The sequence below is a fragment of the Crinia signifera genome, chromosome 1 (genome assembly GCF_055691185.1).
Source record: "Crinia signifera chromosome 1, ASM5569118v1, whole genome shotgun sequence".
NCBI lineage: Eukaryota > Metazoa > Chordata > Amphibia > Anura > Myobatrachidae > Crinia > Crinia signifera.
Window position 1 is genome coordinate 36,310,072 of NC_139217.1, and position 26,011 is coordinate 36,336,082.

The 26,011-nt window shown below is 44.2% G+C and overlaps 1 protein-coding gene across 1 annotated transcript; it reads right to left on the reverse strand.

Moving 5' to 3' along the window:
- Positions 1-3,359: 3,359 nt before the first annotated feature.
- Positions 3,360-5,731, reverse strand: LOC146072865 (vomeronasal type-2 receptor 26-like). Its single transcript, XM_083180081.1, has 2 exons — positions 5,696-5,731; positions 3,360-4,076 (listed from the first exon to the last, which is right to left on the reverse strand). The coding sequence occupies exons 1-2, from the start codon at positions 5,729-5,731 to the stop codon at positions 3,360-3,362; spliced, it is 753 nt and encodes a 250-aa protein (XP_083036207.1).
- Positions 5,732-26,011: the final 20,280 nt, after the last annotated feature.

A 26,011-nucleotide genomic window follows, 5' to 3' on the forward strand; every position in this document is an offset into this window, starting at 1 on the left:
CATCCTCTGTGTGAATTGTATATGTAATTCATCATTTGTAGACTTTTCTGCTGGGTACAAATTAACTGGAGAATTCCTCCCAAACCTGAGTGTATACCCATGTCCCGACATTAGGTATGTGACAATCCAATATTCAGCTTAGAATACAATGCGACTATCTGGTACATAGGGCCTTATTCTACTTCAATCTTTCTGACAAAATCCTTCTTAGATGGACAAAACCATGTGCACTGCAGGTGGGGCAGATGTTACTTGTGCAGAGATAATAAGATTTTGGCTGGGTTTTAATTAAAAGTGAGATCTATATCACAGTGTAAAAATAAAGCAGCCAGTATTTACCCTGCACAGAAACAAAATAACTCACCCAAATCGAATTATCTCTACCCCCTGCAGTGCACATGGTTTTGTCCATCTAAGAAGGATTTTTTTTTAGAAAGAGTGAACTAGAATAAGGCCCATAGTCTAAATGAAAATACCTAGTTCCACATGTATGAGTTGCATTGCAATATGTATGTCTATAGATGAATCTTATATCATGTATTATGATAAAAATGAATATTTAAATGAAATGTCGGTCTATGAGTTACATTGTAATATGACAATGTACAGACAAATTATATATCATGTATTATGGTAGAGATAAATTATGAATTATATAAAATGAATATATTAATATAATCTACAATTATGTATATAAATTGACCTATCATGCGATTATCAATTGAAAATGAATGAATTATGGTATACAGATGAAGCAGGGCTTGTCTTTTTCCGGCGCTCGCCAGATCCCTTGCGCTGGTGGCGCCGGCGATAGAGACTGGGACGCACGTGCATCTCACACGCACGCACGTCCTAGTATCGCGACAGCTCGGCAGCGTCTCCCTGCTCGTCTCCACTTCGGGGAGACGCTGCCCAGTTTGGGGGGGGGGGGTCGGGTGGCGAGGGGGACTGGCGGGGGATGCGACGGGGACCGGTGGCAGGCTCCGTTTGCCAATGGGTGAGCGAGCGTCCATATGCGGTAGCCGGCTGCTGGCGATAGAATCGCCAGCCCTTCAAAGTTAAAGCCAGCTCCATCTGTAGGTGGAAGCCAGCATTTATTCCTTTTGGTTGTTAACGGAGGGGGAGACCCCTCCTTAGTACCAGATAAGATAAACTTATCTACTGATTGCTTATTAACTCTTCATGGGTTTTATAGTAATATGAGAACAATTGTCTAAACTCAGACCAGCTATATGTATCTGCATTAGTACTTAAAGAGGTTAAACTATGTAAATCTTGTATAAAGTGCAAATCACAGACTTTTGTGCCTAAATACTGCTGTTACACCCAGAAGGATATCTCTATGTAGGATTGACTACTAATCGTAGGTGACAATGCCAGAAGTATCATTCTCTGAATAGAACTGTAACATTCCTTGGTTAAACTCACCAAGCAATCGAACCGTCAAACTCTCCTTTCAGTATGATGCAGATAATTCTACTTAAATAGAGAGGGTAATTTATACAAAAGTGTATTGTGGAATCTTCAGTGATTACCTCTTGAATCTATATAACTATGTTGCAGATAGAGAGATACAATACAGGTCGAGTATCCTGTATCCGGGCATCCATTATCCAAATTATTCCAAAAAACGTGGTTTTTGGAATCATTCGAATATTTTTTTCCCCTAACCCTCTTTTCACACTTACCAAGTCCCGGGCATCCACAGCAGGCCTCCGGCATCTTCTCCAGGGTCTCCAGCGGTCCCAGGAATGCATTGCGCGAGTGTGCGCGCGCCGGTGACGTCACCGGTGCGCGCGCACACCCTCGCAATGCATTTCTGGGACCGCTGGAGACCCAGAGAAGATGCCGGAGGCCTGCTGTGGATGCCCGGGGACTGCGTGGACGCCGAGGGACCACCGGACACCATCAGGGGACAGGTAAGTATGGCAAAAAAAATGTATTCCAAAAACCGAAAAATTCCCCTATCCGGAATGCTCGTGGTCCCGAGCATTTCGGATAGGGGATACTCAACCTGTACCAACAGTGTGACTATATAATTTGTATATCACAGGTCTTTTCTACCGAGTTATAGCTCCTGGTCTTTGTGTTTCTGAAATAGGAACACAACAGCTGTATACACCTAGCTTTGGGTTTGTGGGTCTTTTTGTAAATATGTGTTTATGTGTGTCAAAAATTCCTTTTAAAAATTAATTATTAAAAGGTTAGTATTATATTAACCCAAGCAGGGAACTAAACCTTTCACAAAAGACTTAGAACTTGTATAAGTTACCAAGTTTCTGGATCCTCAAATGTCCATAGTTTCACACATTCATACACAGACCATTTATTTCAATAAAATATACAATCCATTTTCAAAGAGTGCCCTTGCTTAAAATGTATAATTTACTCTCAAGTGTGCACCTGCACACCATCTATTATATAATGAGAAGAATCTCAAAACATTTGTCATATTTGTGGACCATATATACAAAAAAAAAACCAATAACCTGTGCACTGGTTTTTCCCCCTTCCCTTTTTTTTCCCTTAAACATAGGAGAAAGATGTCAGAGTTGGTAAGAGGAAGGAGGGATGACTGTAAAAGTGCGTACACACGGAACAATATGTCGCTGGCAATATATTGCTAGCAATATATTGCTCAGCAATCATATTGCTCAGTGTCCCGTTTTTATCTGCGACCAGAGATGGTCGCAGATGAAAATGTCACACTGCAGGGAGAAGAGGCAGTGGAAGTCGCTGGTCGGAGGAGCATGTGTAATGAGCGCAGTGCATATGTAATGAGCCGCTCATTACATATGCGCACATGTAATGAGCGTGTGCATATGAATGAGCCACTCATTACATATGCACAGCACTCATTACATATGCGCATATGTAATGAGTGACTCATTACATATGCACTGCACACATTACATATGTGCATATGTAATGAGCGGCTAATTACATATGCTCTGCACTCTCATAGCTATTGTCTGAGTCCTATATACCTGTTCAGGGCTGTTCACACTGCATAAAAAATGGGTCTGAACCGTGTAGGACTCTGCTTTTTACCCATTTGCAAATACCAGTTATTTGTAACCGGTAAATGCAGACTGGTGCTTTCACACTACAGCTCTAACCATTTTAAAAGGCTAAAAAATCGGCAATATACCGGTTAAGAGCTGCAGTGTGAAAGGGGTTTAAGATTGTCATTGAAGGTCACTGAGAGAAGTGTAAACACAACAGACAGGGAGCAAGGTGTATTGTCATTTACTAATAAGAGAGAGAGAGAGAGAGAGACAGAGACAGAGACAGAGACAGAGACAGAGATATGCAATGGTTATTATTGATCTCCTAATGATAATAATTTCATATTTTTATTAAAATCTATTCTTGCCCCTAAATAAATGTTCTTTGCTGTTCAATTCAGGTTTCATCATTATGTTGTAGCATTTAGGGAAAAACATACAGCCTAATATCCCAATACACGAGGCTAATATAGCAAACACCTCTACAATGACCATCTGTTTCCCCTTACTGCTCAGATAAGCCGGGATGGCACAGACCCACACACTGCAGAATACCAGCATGCTGAATGTGATGTACTTGGCCTCATTATAGATGTCAGGTAATGTCCTCACCATGAAAGCCAGAACAAAGCTCACAGCTGCCAGAAATCCCATGTAACCCAACATGAAATAAAAGGCCAGCACAGAACCCTCATTACATTGGATGATGATTGTCCCAGGATATGTGTCCATGTTATACTCTAGATAAGGAGGAGAGACTGACAACCAGATGACACCATTCAGGACCTGGACAGATAAGCAGATCACCACTAAGGAATTCGGTAGTTTGACTCCCATCCATTTTCTCCAGTAGCTTCCAGGTCTTGTGGCCTTAAAAGCGATGCAAACCATTATAGTCTTGGCCAGGACTGAGGACACAGCGATAGTAAATATGATTCCAAAGCAGATCTGCTGCAGCATGCAGGTTATATCCACTGGGCGACCAAGGAAGAGAAATACACAGAGTAAACTCAACTCTAGAGAGATGAGGAGAATAAAGCTGAGATTCTGGTTATTGGCTCTGACAATCTGGTTGTTATGGAAAAATATAAATATTGCAAATATGAGGACTATTATTACAGAAAATAATACAGCTATGCCAGAGAAACACAAAGTTATAAAGTCCAGTTCATAAGAAAGAAAGTCTTGTGACTTGGAAATACAGATGATTTTAGCATTATTGGGCCATTCAGTGTCGGAACATTTGACACAATTTTCATTGTCTATGGAAAAAAAAATGACATAAAATATGGTATTAATCAGTTACCTCTCTCTCTCTCTCTCTTTTGCTCATAGAGACTGTAAGAGCGATGCTAGTACATACTGGGTGGCATGTGATGGAGAAGCTGAAGAGCAGTGGGATGAATGTGAGAGTATTCTTTGTGGGTGGTACCATGAGTTGATGGCAGGTGGTGGCACTTGCAAGAAAATCCACTGACCAATGTAATATGTGATAGATATATTATAGCAATTGTGTTGTCCTCAAACTTTTTCAATTATGTCCCTGTCTTTATTTTCCCCTCCCCTTATTTTATATATTCTGGCCAAACATTATAGCTCACTCTTTGCAGGCAACTGTGCAATTGCTGCAATTTATACTTTGCAAACAAAATCATCTGGACTGAAGAGTTATTGCCACTTTTAATCAAGGTGCATCTCATTGTGATCACAACTACAGTATGTCCACATATGTAATGATTTTTTAACATTATTATCACTACTCAGTTCTGCATCCTCTGTAGCCTCTAGTACTTTTTTCTAGTGGCTTCTCCTACCCTGGTGTAGGAAGGGGGCTTCCGCTTGCCATGATGCCACCCCCCACTTCACGCTGCTGGTGCCTCTACAGTAGCTTCCTCGGTACTGCACATGCACTGGCCCCCAGCTTATTTGGGCTGCTTCAGCAGCAGCCCATAGAAGCTAAAATATGGTCCCGGCACCTGTACACAGATGACAGGCATCAGGGCTGGTGCATGCGCAGTATTGGCCTTGGAACTGCACATGTGTAGCCCCCGAATTCTATGGGCTGCAGCCATAGCAGCCCATCGAAGCATCCCATTGGGAGGGAACCGCTCCCAATGGGACTGCCTTGGGTGATTGGCAGGTCGGACATCCAATAGGGAGTCACTGTCAGTCACGGTGAAGCCAGTGCAGTCTCATAGAGTGCATCTGGCTTCAGTTATTCAGAGCACAGTGGGCCTTATTCTAGTTCACTCTTTCTGACAAAATCCTTCTTAGATGGACAAAACCATGTGCACTGCAGGGGGGGGGGGGTGATATAAAATGTGCAGAGAAAATTAGATTTGGGTGAGTTATTTTGTTTCTGTGCAGGGTATATACTGGCTGCTTTATTTTTACACTGCAATATAGATTTCACTTTGAAGTAAAACCCCACCCAAATCTAATTCTCTCTGCACAAGTAACATCTGCCCCAACTGCAGTGCACATGGTTTTGTCCATCTAAGAAGGATTTTGTCAGAAAGAGTGAACTAGAATAACCACCTCTGTCACGATCCAGGTAAAACAAACACTATTTTTACCTTTAAAGTGTCTCTCCAGAATGTCACTGTGCTCCAGGTCTGGATATCCTCAGTGTTGTTTGTGTTTGTGTGCAGATCACAGCACAGACTCCCAGTCTCTCCAGTGATTACCTGATGCTGCAGCTGTGCAGCAAATCCTGCAGTCATGCCTAATGCTTTAGCCCACTACAGTTGCAGTCATTACTACTTTTGTTGAAGCCCTCAGCCATGCAGCAAGCAAACATAGACAAACATGGGTTCAGCCATGTTTACCAGTGTCACATGGACTTTCCCAGCCGATCCGATGCAGCTGCCCTCCTGGTTATTGGCCAGCCATTCCTCCTCCCACCTGTAGGTATAAGAGTGCTGGGAGGACTCCTGCACTCTGTCAGAGCTTCCATTGTCAAACTTGAGTTGGATGTTCCTGTTTCCTAGTGCTAATTCCAGCTCCAGCACAGCCTGACTCCTTACAGTGCTCTTGCATTACCTCCGGCTGCTTCCAGGCAGTTTCCAAGCCAGCTGTTTCCAGTCAGCATCCATTCCTGCTGCCCCGGTCAGCTTCCACTACTGCTGCCTTCAAGCCATCTCCACGTCATTCATCTGGTTCCAGTTTATTCTTCAAGTATGGTTCCAGTTTGTTCTTCAAGTTCAGTTCCAGTTTGTTCTCCAAGTCCATCTCCCGTGTTGTTCTCCACAGTCACAATCTTCAGTTCATCGTTAAAGTACCACTGTCTTCGTGTTTACTTCAATAAAGACTTTTTATTTAATTTACCTTCTTGTCCTGGTCACGCCTTTGGGCCCTCCTTCATGTGTGAGTGCATGTCTAAGACCCTTGACGGGCTCCCAGGTTCTAATACACCTGCCTTTTCACCTGAGGCTTCCCAGGGTCAACCCCCACCCTCAAGCGTGACACACAATGGCAGATTTTACATTGAGGGATAAAAACCTCCAATGTTTTTTTTTTCTATTACTGATTACATTTTACTTTTATGCTGTGAAAACCTTCATTACTTCCCATGTCCCATGAAGAGTTTGGGTGTGGGCCCAGTATTCCTGCGGTGGGAGCAGTTTCTTTATGCTAGGCCTACTGCCCATGTACCTGTTAATGATTTTGTTAATCACCCCTATTTCCTGTGGAAGCAGGCAGGGTTACCTGTTATCCATGGTCCTTTTCTCTTTTTTGCTAAAACCTTTGGCATGTCTTCTAAGAAGACACCCAGAAATCATTTCACCAGATTCTTTTGGATCGGGTTGGGAAAATGTGTAAAATCAGCCCAAATAGCATGTGTGTGACATCTTATCTGATGTGCAGTCTTTTGTGCATCATATTGAAGCCAGTGACCATACATGCTGCATGTAAGATCTCCAGGTCCGACCCCTTACTGGTGTCAAGGAACAGGGATCGTATGTGATACATCGCATGCAGAAGTACCGCATGTGATGAATTGCATGCACTAATGCTGCCTAGGTAAGTCCAGAGTGGCTTGGGAAAGATTAGAAGTGAGAAGTCACCTAGTGTATTGGGGCCTTTAAGCTGGGTAATAACATTGATACTGTTGCATAATATGCTGATGTTATAATTTCATCATGATTATGTGGTTGTCATGGCGGTGGTTCTTCAACCATGAGTGAGTTAATCCCTTTTTGTAAGATATGTGTGTATTGGCCACACATTGATATTCTTGGTATGTTAGGTTATACTACCACATTCTACACTACTTGTAGTATTTGTCTCCTCAATTTCTGTGAAACGTACAGATGGAACCGCGCTTATTTATTCGGCCAGCGTGCCACTGCTTTCCATCTCAGCCCATGTCCCCAGAGAAGGGGACATGTGAGCACCTCACAGGTATGCCTGGCCCATTCTCGTCAATGGAGCGCCAAGACGTAAAGCTGTGGCACGTCAGGTGAATAAATGAGCAATGCTCCACCTGTATGAGGCCTTGCTCCCCTTAGATTATTCATTATATTAGTCATTATGTGATTCCTTTTCTGTAGGTATTTTACTACTATACTTCCACATATTGTTACATAATTAAACACTTGATTTTTTTTACCAGTGAGATTTTGACTCTAATATCTCATTTCATCTTTGTCCTAACTTAAACATATTAACATAGAATTTGAATAATTTCTTTAAAAAGCAATAAAAACGACTCAATTTAAAAAAAAAAATAATTGTCGTTTGTTGTATGGCAAATTAACTATTTACTTTGGTTTTCAAAATATCGATTTAATGAATAGTTAATGAATTGATGCAAATTAATTTTCTCTTCCCTTCAATTGTACTTCAAAAGCAAAATATATAAAAAATAATATCCATATACTGTACCAGATATTTCTCCCTCTGAACACGGCACACAGTCATAGCAACATGCATGGGATCCTTCCTTTGTTGCTTTTCTGAATCCATCAAAACACTTCTCAGAACATTGTCCATGTGGCATCTATTGACAAAACAAGTTATTTTTCAGCAGTTTAACTGAACATTCCAACATTTCTCCATTTTTTTTAGTCTACAGATTAGGATCAGTATACAGAAACCAATCTACAGCTATACCGGCAAGCTGAAAGTTATCTAACAAATAAAATGTTCTAAATAATCAGTTGCATTAATAAAGCCTTTATTTTCATAGCCTTGGGGCAGAGGTATTAAGCCTGGAGAAGAGATAAATTGACGATAAAGTGAAAGAAGATAACGCACCAGCCAATCAACTCCCAACTGTATTTTTAAACAGAGTTCATTGGCTGGTACTTTATCTCCTTTCACTTTATCTCCATGTTATCTCCAGTTTATCTCTTCTCCAGGCTTAATACATCTGTCCCATTGTATTTAAAACGTTAGACATCTGTAGCTAAAGGTGCCCATACATGTTGCAATGTTCTTTGTACTTTTTGTACTAGATGCAATGTGATCTAGTACATAAAGTTTGTGCCGCACATACTTATGTTAGGTGCGATATGATGTGTATGGGAGCACGCATTGCATCACACCCGAACATCGCCCCGTGTATAGGTGGCATAAGAGCTAAAGAAAAGTTACCCATGAGATATGACATACTGTACTTCAAAATCATTTTTATATCTGTGGCATAAATATTTCAGTGACTTTGCTCTTATTTGTGTGCTACTGTATTTATATTTCATTTTACTAAAAGCAGTGGATGCTCTCTTAATAGAGATTGGATGTGGGAAAAAAAAAATATATACTTTATAAAAATATAAAGGTTATTTTGCCTTTAGTTTAGAGCCCCTGTCTGAGATCCCATATAAACAGTAAGTCCAGTAGTGCTGCCCTGTGCTGCTGTATATAAGACCAGTGGTGCTGTGTGTTGATAGAGAAATAGAGGACATACAATTTAAAGACCAGGAACCAGATCCTAATACTAGAGCTAAAGCTGCTGCCACCAGTCATGACATTGATGATGCAAGTCCATCAACATCATCTGCTAAGACCGAAGACCAATGTCATAGAGGGCCTATAAAAACAAATGAAAAATAACTAACACTGATAAAAAAAGAATCAAAGTCAGTTAGTGAGAAACGTAAAATCGTCAATTTGCCATTTGCCACACAAAGTGGCAATGAAAGGCTAAGGTCTTGGCCTATGTTCATGACTGGTGGTTTAGCTTCTCATGAAGCTGGAAGAACTCATCCCACTCGAAAAATAAAACTTGTTAAAGCACAGATATCACAAATCCCCAAGGAAAGTCAAAGTGTGTCTGCAGTTGCGATGTCTAGGCCTGACCTTCACAACACTGTATGGGAAGAGTAGACTCCGTCCACCATTTGCACGCCCTCTGAAAGTGTTGGGAGGAGCACCGCCAGTCCAGTTGCTGACATTGAGGATGTAACTATAGAAGTACACCAGGATGAGGAGGATATTGGTGTATCTGGAGCTAAAGATGAAGTTTACAATGAAGCTTCTGATGGTGATGTGGTTTGTTTGAATCAGGCACTGGTGGAGACAGTTGTTGGATGAAAAAAAAAACATTATCATACCTCAGTAAAAAGACCAAAAAAATCCACCTCCACAGTCTGAAATTATTTATATCCAAATCCAGACAACAACTGTCTCACCACATGTAGTCTTTGTAAAAAAAAAAGCATAATAAGTAGAGGTAAAGATGCTATCCACCTAGGAACATTCTCCCTTATGTCCCCTGCATCACAGTCATCATAAGTCCTTGTCAAATTCAAAAACTTTGGCTAAAAGTGTAGGAAATACAGTGACACCTTAATTGTTTTTTTGTTGTTGTATCCAAGCGCTTACAATCCACACCACCAACTCTCTCATTGTCAATTTCCTCTCGATCAGGATCGGAAGTAGTCCTGCAGACCATGAACTGCCTGGACCGACTCCTCTCCTATCCAAGATTTCTCCAGAGGATCCTAGAGTGGTATACCTGCTGTTGCTGCTGTGAGTTGAGCATTATCCTAGAGAGAAAGTCGGAAGACCACTTCTACTACTTTAACTAAGAAATTGATTGTCTATCAGTATTTTGCGAGGAAGTTGAAGTATGACAGCAATCACTGTGCTGCAAAGCAGATTACTGAGACCACGACAACTATGCTGGTGTTAGACATACATATAGTATCTGCCATCAGTGCAGTGTGATTTAGACAGTTGATGGGTGTACTGTGTCCTCGGTAACAAATCCAGTCTAGGTTCCACTTCACTAGCGATTCCCAGACTGTCATTAGTGTCTTTAAAAAGCCATTGTACCCACTGTTCACTTAACATGGACATGTGGACAAGTGGAACAGTATAAACTCAGCACTATGTGACTGTGACAGCCCACTGGGTAGATGTATTACCTTAAACAGAAACAACAGCAGCGGCACCAGTAGCAGCATCTCACTAATGCCTACTCATTCAAAGACAGGCTGTGTATCACCAGTTTCAATGGTTTCCCGTAAGAGGCAGATCACTAAGAACCTCTTAGATAAATAGATCATGGCACAATAGCTTATACTCTACTGGGGATTTTTGATATTTGACAATGCCACCAATATTTTGTGTGCATTACATCTGGGCAAATTACAGCACATACCAGGTTTTGCTTACACAATTTGTGGGGCAAAATGTTTTGAAACATGACACAGGCAGGGCCGTTTCTAGAGGCAGACAAGCCATGCAGCAGCCCGGGGCACCGCATGGCTTGTCCGCCTCTGTAAACAGCCAGGGCGCCCGGCAGCTCCCCCCCAAACACCGATGCACACGCTGCCGCCACCTGCCGTGCCTTCTTCCCCCTCTCCCCGGCCGCCGGAGCACAGCCCCTGGGGAGGGGAGGAGAGCGGAGCGCATTGCCCGTCTCTCCTTCCCCTCGGTCACTGGGCTGTCAGCCAATCAGAGCTTGCCTCTTGGGCCGGCAGCCAATCAGGAGCCAGCCCGCGAGGTATGAATGGCTGACGGCTCAGGTAGTGGTACACACAGTGAAGGGGAAAGGAAGGAGAGACGCTCCGCTCCCCTCCCCAGGAAAGAAGAAGAAGCAGAAGCAGCACCACCAGCGATGGCAGCGGCGGGGGACTTGAGGGGGAGACCCATGGCCACAGTGAGTTGTGCTGCTACTGGCACTTTGGGGGCATATGTGTGGCACTGTAGGGACATATCTGTGGCACTGTAGGGGCATATCTGTGGCACTGTAGGGGCATATCTGTGGCACTGTGGGGGCATATCTGTGGCACTGTGGGGGCATATTTGTGGCACTGTGGGGGCATATTTGGCACTGTGTGGGGCATATATGGCCCTGTAGGGGCATATGTGTGGCACTGTGAAGGCATATCTGTGGCACTGTGGGGTCATATTTTGCACTGTGGGGGCATATTTTGCACTGTGGGGGCATTTATGTGGCACTGTGGAGGCATATGGCAGCGGCGCGGGACTGGAGGGGGAGACCTAGGGCCAGAGACAGTGAGTTGTGCTGCTTGTGGCACTGTGGGGGCATATGTGTGGCACTGTGGGGGCATATGTGTGATGTGTGGCACTCTGGGGGCATATATGTATGGCACTGTGGGGGCATATCTGGCACTGTGGGGGCATAGTAGTAAAGGTATCAGTTGTACGGCAGCGGCGTGTGGGGCATAATGTGTAATAGGCATTCGTGTGGGGAGTATTGTGTAAATGCCATCACAGTGTGGGTGTAATTGGCATCACAGTGTGGGGTCTAATGGACATTATGGTGTGCGACATAATGTGTAATTGTCATCATGGTGTGCGGCGTAATATGTAATTGTCATCACAGTGTGCGGCGTAATGTGTAATTGTCATCACAGTGTGCGACATAATGTGTAATTGTCATCACGGTGTGCGACATAATGTGTAATTGTCATCATGGTGTGCGGCGTAACATGTAATTGTCATCACAGTGTGCGGCGTAATGTGTAATTGTCATCACAGTGTGCGGCGTAATGTGTAATTGGCATCACGGATAAAAAGTGTATAATGATTTAAGTAGCCTGTCATTTTTTGGCCTTGATCTGTGAGGCGTACTAGGTCACTGTGTGGGCCTTTATATTTTTATGTCACTGTGTGGCTTTCAGCCCGCCAACTTAAATGCAGGAGGACAATGATAATTCCTGCGGTAACCAATGTCTGGACATGCAGGTTGCAAAAGTGAGATGTAAGGTACTTGTTTTCCTGCTAGACCATGCCCTTATATTAAGCCACGCCCCTTTAAAAATAAACCACGCCCCTATTTCACCGCGCCTTCGGCACGCGCAATTTCTTATGTATAGATTTTTTTTTTGGGGGGGGGGGCGCATTTCTTATTTCTTTGCCCTGGTAGCTAAATTGTCTAGAAACGGCCCTGGACACAGGTATTCAGAAGATGCTGTTGTTAGCCGGAAACAAAATGTCAGAATACTTTTGACAATCAAAGATGAGCTCCAGCAAACCCTCTTGAACCTGCACTACCGTTACCTAAAGCAAGAGGTAGTAACGAGGTGGAATTCTACCCTCTGTATGATTTAGCGGTTGGAGGAGCAGCAAAAGGCCATTCAAATCTATATGTCCACCTATGACATAGGCAAAGAAGGGTGAATGCACCTGACATAAGCGCAGTGGAGAATGATTTCTGTGTTATGCAAAGTTCTCCAAATCTTCTAACTTGCCACAAGTGAAGTCAGTTCAGACACTGCCAGCTTCAGTCAAGTCATTCCACTCATCAGGTTTTGCAGAAACAGCTGGAGAAAGTGAAGGAGGAGCTAAAACTGAGTGTTTCCGCTAAGTAACTTGTGGATGGAGCCCTTCATTCTCATAGCCAGAATACAAGGGTGGTCAATCTGTTTAAATAAGAACACTACAATTTTGGTGACTGTTCTCACAAGTCTGCAGAGGTGCAAAGACCTACTGGTGAGAAAATTCTCAGTTTAAGCAGAACTTGAAAATTGACAGCTTAAGCAGAGCTTGACATGGCAACAGCTCCTCCTTTAATTACTCCTGCAAGGAGTAGGTGGTTGTTTCCACAAAATGTGTAGAAGAGGATGTTCATCAAAATTAATTATAAATTCCTCCAGGAAGACCAGCAATAGCCTCCAGAAAGTACAGAGGGACCTGTGATGGTGGATTCCAGCATATTTTTTAAATGGTCAACTTGTATTTATTTTTGTGTTGTTTATTTTATCAACCTTTTATTGTAATAGGTATATCTGTTAAGTTATTTTTTATACATTTTATTGGTGTAGATATGTTTTCCATAATGCCAGGATATGTGCATATTAGCAAAATATGTATGTTTAAAATAATACCTGGTTTAAAGTACCCTAGCATCAACAAGCACTCTCCACTGTCTGCAAGACGGTCAGCAGAAATGATGCTTGTAGTCCACTGCCTAACTTGCATTCCAGCCAGGACTTCCGGCTTTTGCTGCAAACTGCCCAGCTGTATACTGAAAGCAGATCTGCGGCTAATTTGAATTCTCCTGCTGGACCACGAGCCAGTAAGAGCTCACGGTCCGGCAGCCAATAAGGAGCCACCACTTCCGCTCCTTATTGGCTGCTGGACCCGCAGTAGCACTCAAAATAGCCGCAGACCTGCTTTGTGTATACAGCTATGCAGCATGCAGCTCTCTGCCTGGCTGAAACAGCTGCTTACAGTACCTTGTACGCGTCTGCGGCATTCCTTAGCAAACGGTTCTGCAGAACCGATCGTATATTAGGTATCGGTTATGCAGAACCAGTGAGAACCGGCTGAATCCCACCTCTGCCTGTAACTGTGCTCTCTTGGATACCTGGCCAGCAGCTTATTGCCCATACACCTCTTCCTCAGGTATCTACAGTATGTTGATTCCAACCCAGTTTGTTATGCATTTTAGCTCGCTCATTGAGAGGAAAGCTTGCATTACTAAAGTGAAGCTTGATTACTTAAGTGAGTTGGAAACTGAAGCAGGTGAGTTATCTTGCATTCTGTCTGTCTTGTATTCTTTATCTGTCTTTCTATATAGAGACTGTAATTTTGAGGGAGAAATCTGAGTGTGATTTTGGTTGTGCCTGTATCTGTATAGTGTATTGTTACTAGGTGTGAACAGATACTAGGAGGAGGAGCTAAATCTAGGTGTCAAGGAAGATTAGGGGGAGGAGCTGAGTGTAACAGGGGCCTGACATACTATATAAGGAGGGGCAGAGCTCATTTGGGAGCTCGCTCATTGAGAGGAAAGCTTGCATTACTAAAGTGAAGCTTGATTACTTAAGTGAGTTGGAAACTGAAGCAGGTGAGTTATCTTGCATTCTGTCTGTCTTGTATTCTTTATCTGTCTTTCTATATAGAGACTGTAATTTTGAGGGAGAAATCTGAGTGTGATTTTGGTTGTGCCTGTATCTGTATAGTGTATTGTTACTAGGTGTGAACAGATACTAGGAGGAGGAGCTAAATCTAGGTGTCAAGGAAGATTAGGGGGAGGAGCTGAGTGTAACAGGGGCCTGACATACTATATAAGGAGGGGCAGAGCTCATTTGGGAGCTCGCTCATTGAGAGGAAAGCTTGCATTACTAAAGTGAAGCTTGATTACTTAAGTGAGTTGGAAACTGAAGCAGGTGAGTTAGAATACTGAAAAAGGTGAGTTTGAACACAGTCTAAATTTTCATATTCTGTTTTATTGTAATAGATTCATCTTCTTTCTATCCTATTGTAACCTGTTGCTCAATTTTGACACTTAATTCATTGTATCTATATTTTTCCAACATTATATGTCATTTTTACTCATTCACTATTATTATCTCTTATCTTTGCCACACATTTATTGCACTCTGTTTCCCTCTTCACGCCTGCTCACATTTCCCCCACTTCTGACCTTCTCTGTTCCCTTCATCCTCTCACTTGTTGTTGTTTCATACTTAATTGGATTACTCAATCAACCTGATTTTACCCACTGGTCTCCTCTCTGACAGTAGTTCCTTGCCTGTTACCTTCTCTCTCACTCTGTTTTCTAACAAATTTACTACAGACGCTGTCTGTCCTCCCAAATCCCTCTGTCTGCTTTCACTAACCTACCCTCTCACCTTCGGTTCCTCATGGCTGTTAATCTCTCAACTTCACTTTCTCCAACTGCTCCTCCCCCCTCCCATCCCATACCTATCCTGACCACTCGCCCCCGCACCCTCACCCTCCCAATGACCCCCCCTCGCTTCTGCAATCCCAAAAACCTTATCCACATAAATACACAACCCACCCCCCCTCTCTCCTGTGCACTATGGAACGCCAGATCCATCTGCAACAAACTCCCTGCCATCCATGACCTATTCATCTCTAGAGCATTCCACCTCCTTGCTATCACCGAGACCTGGCTCTCCACCTCTGATTCTGTCTCTCCAGCTGCTCTCTCCCACGGTGGCCTCTCTTTCTCTCACACTCCCAGGCCTGACGGTCGCCAAGGTGGCGGTGTGGGTTTTCTCCTCTCAGCCTCATGCACCCACAGTGTCATTCACCCTGAACCCTCTCTCCTTTTCTCCTCCTTTGAGTCTCACTCTATCCATCTATACTACCCCTACCACCTCCGTGTCGCTGCAATCTACCGCCCCCCTGGCCCTATCTCCCAATTTCTTGACAACTTCGCCGCCTGGCTTCCACACTTCCTCTCCTCTGACCTGCCATCTGTCATTCTTGGTGACTTTAACATCCCCTTGGATAACCCCGCTGATCCTTGCACCTCCAAACTCCTCTCTCTCTGCTCCTCTCTTGGCCTATCTCAGTGGACTACCTCTCCCACCCACATCCAAGGACACTCCCTCGATCTCGTCTTCTCTCGCTCTTGTTCCCTTACTGACTACACTATCTCAGCTTTTCCTCTTTCTGACCATCACCTCATCTCCTTCTCCCTCACTGCTTCCCCCTCTCCCACCCCCCCTCCCAAGCGCATTGTCTCACGGCATAACGTCAACACACTTGATCTTGCTGCCTTCTCAAACACGCTGTGTCCTCTTCTCGCCCCAATCGCCCTCATGTCCTGCCCAAACCTCGCTGCCTCCCTCTATAATGACACCCTATCTTCGGCATTGGACTCTGCCTGCCCTCCCTCCTCTATCCCCCTTCGATGCTCCAACCCCCAACCGTGGCACTCACCTATCACCCGATTCCTTAAAAAGTGCTCTCGCACTGCTGAGCGCTTCTGGAAGAAATCACGCTCCCTTGCGGATTATCTCCATTTCAAATTCATTCTTTCCTCCTTCAGCTCTGCCCTTGCTCTGGCCAAGGAATCCTACTTTAAATCCCTCATCCTTTCCCAATCATCCAATCCCCGCAGGCTCTTCGCCACCTTCAACTCCTTGCTCTCCCCCCCTCCTCCAGCTCTTCCGTCCTCCATCGTAGCCGCTGATTTTGCTACCTACTTTTCAACCAAAATCTCCTCTCTCAGGACTGCCATCACTGCTGCCATGACCTAACCCTCTCCCTCCTCCCCTCCTACATCTCCACTCCCCTCCTTCCAACCCCTGTCCTCATTTTACCCCACCACTGCTGCTGAAGTCCACTCTATCCTTCAATCCGCTTCTCCCTCCACCTGCCCGCTTGATCCTATCCCCTCCAATATTATCCGTCGTCTCAGTCCATCAGTCTGCTCTCACCTGGCTCACCTCTTTAATCTTTCCCTATCCTCTGGGATCTTCCCTTCCTCCTTCAAACACGCTCTTGTCTCCCCAATTCTCAAAAAAACAAATCTGGACCCCAACTCTCCATCCAACTACAGGCCCATCTCCCTCCTCCCTTTTGCCTCCAAACTCCTAGAACGTCTGACCTATAATCGTCTCCTAAGCCACCTTACTGCTAACTCCATTCTAGACCCCCTCCAATCCGGGTTCCGCCCTTTACATTCCACTGAAACTGCCCTGACCAAAGTCACTAACGATCTACTATCGGCTAAATCCAAAGGCCTCTTCTCTATCCTCATCCAGCTTGATCTGTCGGCTGCCTTTGACACTGTTGACCACCCTCTCCTGCTCAACACCCTCCGCTCCTTTGGCATCACTGGCACGGTCTTCTCCTGGTTCACCTCATACCTCTCCGATCGCTCCTTCTCCGTCTCCACTCCGAGCTCCTCCTCTCCTACTACCCCCCAGCCAGTCGGTGTTCCCCAAGGGTCAGTCCTTGGCCCTCTCCTCTTCTCCCTCTACACCACCTCTCTGGGCACCCTCATCAGCTCCTATGGTTTTCATTACCACCTTTATGCTGATGATACCCTAATCTATCTCTCCTCCCCCGACTTATCCCCATCACTTCTGTCCAAGGTCTCCGAATGCCTCACGGCCATCTCAGCCTGGATGACCCAACGCTTCCTGAAACTAAACATGGCTAAAACTGAACTTCTAATCTTCCATCCCCCGAACATCCCCTCTTCTCCCACTATCTCCATCAGCATTGGTGAAACCGAGATCACGTCCACCGACCAAACGCGCTGCCTCGGTGTCATCATTGACTCCTCCCTCTCTATCACCCCCCACATTCGTGCTCTCTCACAGTCTTGCCGCTTTCACCTACGCAACATCTCACGCATCAGACCATTCCTCTCCACTGACGCGACCAAAATTCTCATTCACTCTCTTGTCATCTCCCGCCTTGACTACTGCAACATCCTTCTCTCTGGGCTACCTCTCACCCGCCTCACACCTCTCCAATCCATTCTTAACGCTGCTGCTAGGCTCATCTTCCTCTCCCGCCGCTCTACCTCCGCCTCCCCCCTCTGTTTATCTCTTCACTGGCTCCCCATTCCTTTCCGAGTTCTCTTTAAACTCCTCACCACCACCTACAAGGCTCTCTCCTCCTCCACAGCTCCCTACCTCTCTTCACTGATCTCTATCCACACTCCCTCCCGTCCTCTTCGCTCCATCGCTGACCGCCGACTGACCTCTCACCTAATCACCTCCTCCCACTCCCGTGTCCAAGATTTCTCTCGCGCTGCCCCCCTGCACTGGAACAACCTCCCGCCACCCATCAGGCTATCTGATTCCCTTACCTCCTTCAAGCGCTCCCTCAAAACCCACTTTTTTCGACTAGCCTATCCCTCCTCCTAACCTCTTTTGATCCTCCTATCCTGCCTCCGTTCCCCTCCGTTCCTACTTATCCTATTGTATTTCGTTCGTCCACCCACCTATTTTTAGTATGTTAACTCTTATGAGCAGGGCCCTCCTTCCTCACGTACTCACCCTACCTCATTACCTCACCTGTGCTCCTGTCCTGTTCTTCCCTTCCTCTACTTCATCTTCGGTCTCCTTGACTATTTTGACACCTACTTCTGAACTGATGCTGATTTTAGTTCTACCAGCTATACCCCTATTTATACTGTATCTTTCTACACACCCTGTACGTTACCTTGTAATTTGTTTTTTTTTTGTTTGCTATGTACGGCGCTGCGGACACTTTGTGGCGCCTTATAAATAAACGTACTACTACTACTACTACTACTACTACCCCAAAATATATATATATTTTTTAGAAACATTTTTTTTTTATTTATGTACTGCTGCCTATCAGCTAAGTCCCATGATTTTGGGGATTGTTGGATGATTATTCCATGTATACCTTTATCTGAAAGTTTCATCATACAACACTGTGAGTATGGTATGAGTTATCTCCATATTAAGCTTGTGGTGACCACGGTGATGGGAATATCCCTGCATATGAAAGGTGACCCCGTAAAGATACCTTTACACAAGTATCCACTGTCCAAAAAGTGTGAGTAAGGGTACACAGCCACTACTCTAGAGCTTTAAACCAGTGGCATTTAAAGTTTCCTGACTCATTCAGTGTTTGTTGTCCTTCTGTTTCCCTATTGCCCCTCATGTGCATCACTTGATTATCATCCTTGGTCAGCTCAGGAGGACGGCTAATGAGCCATTGATGTGCTTACAGTTTTCCAGCACCTTCACCAACATTGTTTCACATTTGATTTGTCTGTTGGAGGACTTTGTGGTGGTCCACATTTGAATTTTTAACTGCAGGAAATAGGGTTGCACGTTGGGTCTATTTTATTCTCTTGATTGTTAGTTATCAAGCTACCTCGGTGGCCAAAAACAACATTGTAAGGTGTGAGGCATTCAGAATAGACTGGAAATTAGTGGAAATAAATGTTGTCGAGGTTAGTAATAGTGTAAGAATCCAAAAGGTTGGGTTTGGCAAAACCAATCCAGATCCAAAACACTAAGGGAGATCCATATCCAAAACACAAAACAAGAAAAGTGTCCAGTGCACATCTCTAGTTGAAACTAATTTCCATTTTAAACATTTATGTCAGTATTACAAATTACCCTCTCATTTATCCAATGTATTTTCCATGTCTCAATGTATAACTTCTTATCTCCTTTAATGGATTCATTAAACTTTCCAATGTTTATGGTATATATGCTATTCATTTTTGTTTTGTCATTTGTTATCCGATTTAAAAGCTCTAAAGTTGTAGATAATTCTCCTTTTTCATTATAAGTTTTTTTATTACCGTATTCATCTATATAATAAACCTTTCTTATGTAGGTGTGAAGCTTTTAAATTAAAAGAGAGAAAGAGCGCAATAAATATAAGAATTTCCAAATGTAGTAAAATAAAACATTACATTGATGTGGATTCAAGACAAAGCAATGATGGATAATTGCGTACAGTATTAGCATATAGAAAAGTTTCCAATTTATATTTAAATTCATCAGATCTCTTCTCCTTTGGTTTTTAAGTAGATAATTGTATTATGGGTACTTGCACTTGTCAGTTTTAATAATGCAATGATCGCATGTATTTATTTGATACTTCCAGTCACTAGCTACTGGAGTAATCCCAGAAGACTGTAAAACAGCGAATGTAGTCCCACTGCACAAAAGTGGAAGCTACTATCAACCAGTGAGCCTTAAATCAGTAGTAGGGAAATTGATGGAAACACTCTTAAAACAAAGAGTTGTAGAATATCTCAAAACCAGCAACTTACAGGATCCAAAACAGCATGTGTTCACTGGGGGAAGATCATGTTAAACTAATCTTATTGACTTTTTTCACTGGGTGAATAAAGTAATAGATCAAGGTGGGGCTGTAGATGTAGCTTATCTAGACTTTAGTAAGGCTTTTGACACTGTCCCAAATTGCAAACTGCAAGCTTATTAACTTATAAGCTTGGGATTAGATACTAAAATGGTTGTTGAATGGATAAGATCAGGGTTGCAGGACAGAAAACATAGAGTTTTAGAGTACCGTCAAGAGAGGGAAAGGTTAAAAGTGGAGTACCCCAGGGATCTGTACTTGCACCAGTGCTTTTCAATATCTTTATTGGTGATATCTCAAATGGAATGTGCATTTTTGCAGATGACACAAAGGTATGCAACAGGGTAGACACATCAGGAGGGGTAAAACAAATGGCTGAAGATCTAGGTAGATTAGAGGAATGGTCAAGAGCATGGCAACTACAGTTTAATGCCAAAAAATACAAAATCATACACTTGGGTCTCAAAAATCAAAAGACTAAATATAGTATAAATGGCACTATAATGGAAACTACTGAGGAAGAGAGTGATCTAGTTGTCACTATTTCAGGGGAATTAAAGGCAGGTAGGCAATGTAACAAATCAATGAAGAAGGCAAGTCAGATGCATAGGTCATTGGTACAACCTCATCTAGAGTACTGTGTTCAGTTCTGGAGGCCATATCTCCAGAAGTATATAAATACATCAGAGACTGTACAAATATGGGGCAACCAAAATGATGCATGGCCTACATCACAAAACATACCAGGAACGACTAAAATATCTTAATATATATAGTTCAGAGCAGAGAATGGAGAGAGGAGACATGATAGAAACTTTCAAATAGGGAAAATAGGGTTTTAACAAGGTACAAGTGGGGGACAATCTTCACAGGAAGAGGAGCAACAGAACACGAGGACATGCACTGAAACTAGAGGGAAAGTTGAGGAAGAATGACTTCACAGAAAGAGTAGTAGATAAGTGGAATAGCCTCCCATCAGAGGTGGTAGAGGCAAATACAGTAGTACAATTTAAACATGCTTGGGATAGGCATATTGATATCCTTACAAAGAAATAAGGATCAAATATGGTTTGAGGTTACATGTTTAATAAAGGGGCAGGTTCCGGTTCCGGCTTGATGGAGTAGGGAGCTCCGTCCCTCAGCTCCGTTCACCGCCTCACATTTGGGCTCAATTACACGGCTCCTGGAGCCTCTTTTGCTGCCATACACCCTCCCCACATCACCCCAGACACCCGCCGAGCTGATGGACCGCACGCCGAACCAGACGGGACTATGCGCCTCAGCATGCCCAGCAGCCGTGCCCAGAACACCGCAGGACTGCGGAAGACATGGCGCCTGCAGACAAGGGAGACAGAACAACTCCGGCGCATAAGAGAGCGGCGGGAGGAGACGCTCAACCCAGAAGCCAAGTGAGTTTGGGGTCAGAGGGCCCTGTAACATACCACGATGTAGTGGAAGCCATTAATGCCGCCATGACACCTCTGCTTAACAAAGCGGTCATAGACAATACACAACAGCTTCAGCAGCTCACTCACAGAGTGGTAGCCACTGAACAACAAATAGGTGCTGTCACACATGATGTTTATGACATGCAGAAAGATATAAAGAGGCTCAACACTGAAAATCACCAGCTGTGGAACAGAGTGGAGGACCTGGAGAACAGGTCGCGCAGACACAATATAAGACTGGTGGGGCTACCTGAATCAGTTAAGGGGCCGGCACTGGCCCACTTTGTTAGGAACACTCTACCTGCTTTACTTCAGATAGAAGCAGCGTGTCAGGATATGGTGGTAGAAAGGGAACACAGTAGCCCCCCACCCACCCCCTCCAGACCAAGACCCAGAGTCACACTATTCAAATGCATGAACTACCTCCACAAGGTAGAAATTTGGGCAGCCTCCAGAAAGATAAAAGACCTTGCCTGGGAAGGAAACAGACTTCATGTGTTTCAGGACTACTCTGCGGAGTTATCCAAGATGAGGAAAGCCTTCTCACCCCTATGTTCCAGATTAGCTACTGAAGGTCGGAGATTTGGTCTAATGTATCCTGCAAAGCTACGTATATACGACGGCACCAGCTTTAAAGATTTTTCCACGCCCAAAGATGCCGAGGCATATATGCGGGAACTATCTCGCGCAAAAGCAGCGGAAGACATCACTGACATTGCCCCCTGAAGTTACGGCCCTCCCCCCTACACTTCGAGTTCAACTTCCAGACGTCACCTCAGATCCTGATATCCCTGATGTGACAGCACAATTGATCCCTGAAAACAACCCCTTCAAATGGAGGAGCCTCAGTTTCCTGAGATTGGTTTTGCTGGACAAGGGTCTACTTAGTTTAGAAGGCGCCATACATATGTTGCCCCGAGGAGTTCTAACCGTCACTGCCGGCCGTAACCCCAAGCCTCAGAATGCTTACCACAGGACTTGACATCACCTTTCGTCTGAGGCCTGGCAACTCCAGCATCACATGTGACGTATTTGCAGATCCTAGGCGTTAATACAAAGACGTTGAGGATGCTACACAGCCTCCTCTCCCTACCTCCCATCCACACTCCCCCCCCCCTCACACTTTAGCCATTTGTTATAGTACTCGTTGGTATTTTACCTTCTACACCTCCACACCCCCCCTCCCCTCCGCTCTCCCACCCCCCCTCCCTCCCCCTCTCAGCAGAGCCGGGTGTGGGGCGGATGGACGGAGCGAGACGCCGGTCATTAGTCCTATTACGCTTTATCACTATCATTGTACGGAAGTTTACTCTGGGGCACTCGCCCTTAGAGCAATTATATTTTGTTAGTATGTGGATATATGTCTACATGTCTTTTCTATCTCTCTCTTTTCTGACCCTTCTTTTCTACCCTTCCTCCCTCTCTCCCCCATCCCACGTTAAGCTAATGTATATGGCAAATAAGATTTATGTTGTGCTTTCTAGGCTCTCTAGGTGTCTATTAATACTTATAACTACCCATAAGGTGGGACGGGGTCGTGACCCCACATTCACATTCTGCGCTGAGCCATGCCAGACCTGACCATATGTACGTGGAACGTGGGTGGCATCAACTCTCCCATGAAGCGGAGAAAAATTCTAATCTATCTAAACAAAAATAACATAGATTTAGCTTTCTTACAGGAAACACACCTTACCCTGGCAGAAACCTCAAAGCTGCAAATGCTGGGCTGGGTCGTGGTCGCATCCTCCCCCTACACTTCAAAAGCCCGAGGAGTAGTGATTTTGGCTAAACGAAATCTCCCACTGGAAATACTGCCAGCAAAAAATACACCCTGGTCAACATATATGCACCCACTCCGTACTCAAAACAGTTTATAAGATCAATGCTAGCCCTCCTAACACCCCATATAAATGAGAACCTAATTATAGGGGGAGATTTCAACATGGTACTGTCCCCCATGTTAGACAGATCCTCAGGTAAACATTCATTCTCTAACACACCAAAAGTTGGTCTAACTTTATTGCAAGACTCCTTACAGGTGGTAGATGTGTGGAGAGCACATCACCCCACAGAAAGGGACTATACATGCCTCTCCTCCGCGCATGGGTCCCTATCCCGCATCGATTATATATTTGTCTCACTCACAATTTTCCCACTCTCGACCAAGTCTAGTATTGGACCCATAGCTCTCTCGGATCACGCCATGGTGACGACGCACATCCAATTGCCCGATGAATCTGGCTGTAATAAATTATGGAGATTCCCCTCTAGATTCACCACATCCCCAAAATGTAGGGCCCTCGTAGAGAAAGCGATTAAAAACTACTGCACAGACAATAAAGAAGTGGGAGAATCGGACCCCACTTTATTCTGGATGGCCCTAAAACCAGTGGTAAGAGGATCAATAGTATCCTTTACTGCAGCCACAAATAGGATCTACTCTAAAAAATATATCTCACTACAAGAGGAATAAACTACCGCATTTTCCACTTTCAAAACCTCCTCCACCCCTGCACACAAACAGGCTTACCTCCTAGCGAAGACACACTTTGATGAATATTTGGCGGATATGGGTGACAGGTACCTTTTCACAGTGAACTATAAATTTCATCGGTTTGGTAACAAAGTGGGAACTCTACTGTCCAATTTATTAAAAGGCTCCTATAAACCTGCGATAGTCCACCCACTTCGTAAACCCGATGGTTCAATGACCGAGTCAAATACCCAGATTGCCGAGACCATGCAGCAATTCTATAAGGATCTCTATGCCTCCTCCATCCCTGACGCTACTACCCCAGCACCACAAGAAGGGACAGAATCTCACACCCCCCTTATGCCCCAGAATGGGAAGCCCTACAATACCCTACCCTCACATCAGAAATGTCTAACTCGTTAATAGCTAAAATCACAGAGGCAGAAGTTGCGGAAGCAATTAAGTACATAAAGCCGAACAAGGCCCCGGGCCCGGACTGCTATAGCGGCGAATTTTATAAACTCCTAGCTCCCACTATAATCCCCATACTCACAAAGGCCTTCAACGACATGATCACCAAACAAAACCCTCCGATGCATTTCAACTCCGCTACTCTCAAAATCCTCCCAAAACCTGATAGGGACCTATCCCTACCTGGATCATACCGCCCAATATCATTACTGAACTTAGACTACAAGCTACTAGCCAAAATTGTATCAAATAGACTAAAGGTTATAATGCCGCAGATAATTCATGCCGACCAGATGGGATTTATAACAGGGAGGCACTCTGTAGTCAATGTTAGGAAGGTAATGGCAGTCTTGGCGGCCTCTCAAAAATCCCCTCCACACATTCATAATGCTATCCTCTCACTAGACGCCGAGAAGGCCTTTGACCCTATAGAGTGGTCCAACCTTTATAATACATTATCAAAATTTAAGTTCCCCGAGGCCTTCATCGGCATTATTAAATTACTATACCACAATCCTCAAACCCGAGTAGCATGTAACGGGTTTCTATCTGACCCCTTCATCATAGAAAAGGGTACGAGACAGGGATGTCCTCTCTCACCCTTACTGTTCGCCATAGCGTTGGAACCCTTGGCAATGATGCTGGGGACATCAGACAGATATAGGGGCATAGGGGTGGGAGATGTGGAGGTGAAAATAGCATTGTTCGCCGACGACATGCTCCTATTCTTATCAGACCCCCAAAACTCCATCCCTGAAATCCTTCGCCTTATCACCCTATTTGGTAGCAGGGCAGGATACAAAATCAATATTACTAAATCGGAGCTTTTACCTCTTAACATACCGCATAATGACATTCAAGTATTGTCCACGACTACACACCTAAAAATCGCCCAGTCTCACTTTAAATACCTCGGCATATTGATCCCCAAATCACCCCGTGATATCTATCAGCTAAACCTAACAAAAACCATATCCACCATACTTACAAAACTAGACGGATGGCAGGATCTCCCGATCTCATTGGTTGGGCGAATAGCTGTGATAAAAAATATAATTTTCCCTAAAATATTTTATGTATTACAATTACTTCCCTTTGTCATAACCAAAAAAAGACAATCAAAAACTAAGAAGTGCCATTCTACGCTTTATATGGCAGGGGAAAAAAACAAAAATAGCATTTTCTAAACTTGCCATGACCAGGGAGGAAGGGGGGTCAGGCATCCCAGACATATACTCTTATTCCCTAGCCATCCTCATGAGATATGCAGCAGACTGGATGCTAGAACAAAGCAACTACACGAGTTTGGAATTGGACAGATGTGCCTTTCACTCATATTCGCCAAACGCCCTACTTCATACCAGGAAGAATCTTATCCCTATAGAAATTCTGAATCACCCATTATTTCATGACACATATCTAGGATGGACCCTGCTAAATAAAAAACTTAAAGGACGACATGATGCTACACCTTATGTGAATATATGGGGTAATCCAGCATTTGTTCCCTCACTACACAATGCTATCTTTCTGCGTTGGAGGGAAAAAGGCCTGACTTCAGCCAATCAAATGTTTGATCCGGGCGGTGCTCTTGTCCAGTTTAG

Bases quoted from the DNA above. Each gene is read 5' to 3' on its own strand.
- LOC146072865 (XM_083180081.1), bottom strand. From the start codon at position 5,731: ATGACTGCAGGATTTGCTGCACAGCTGCAGCATCAG. The intron at 4,077-5,695 runs GTAATCACTGGA...CATAACAACCAG, and splicing joins CTGCACAGCTGCAGCATCAG to ATTGTCAGAGCCAATAACCA.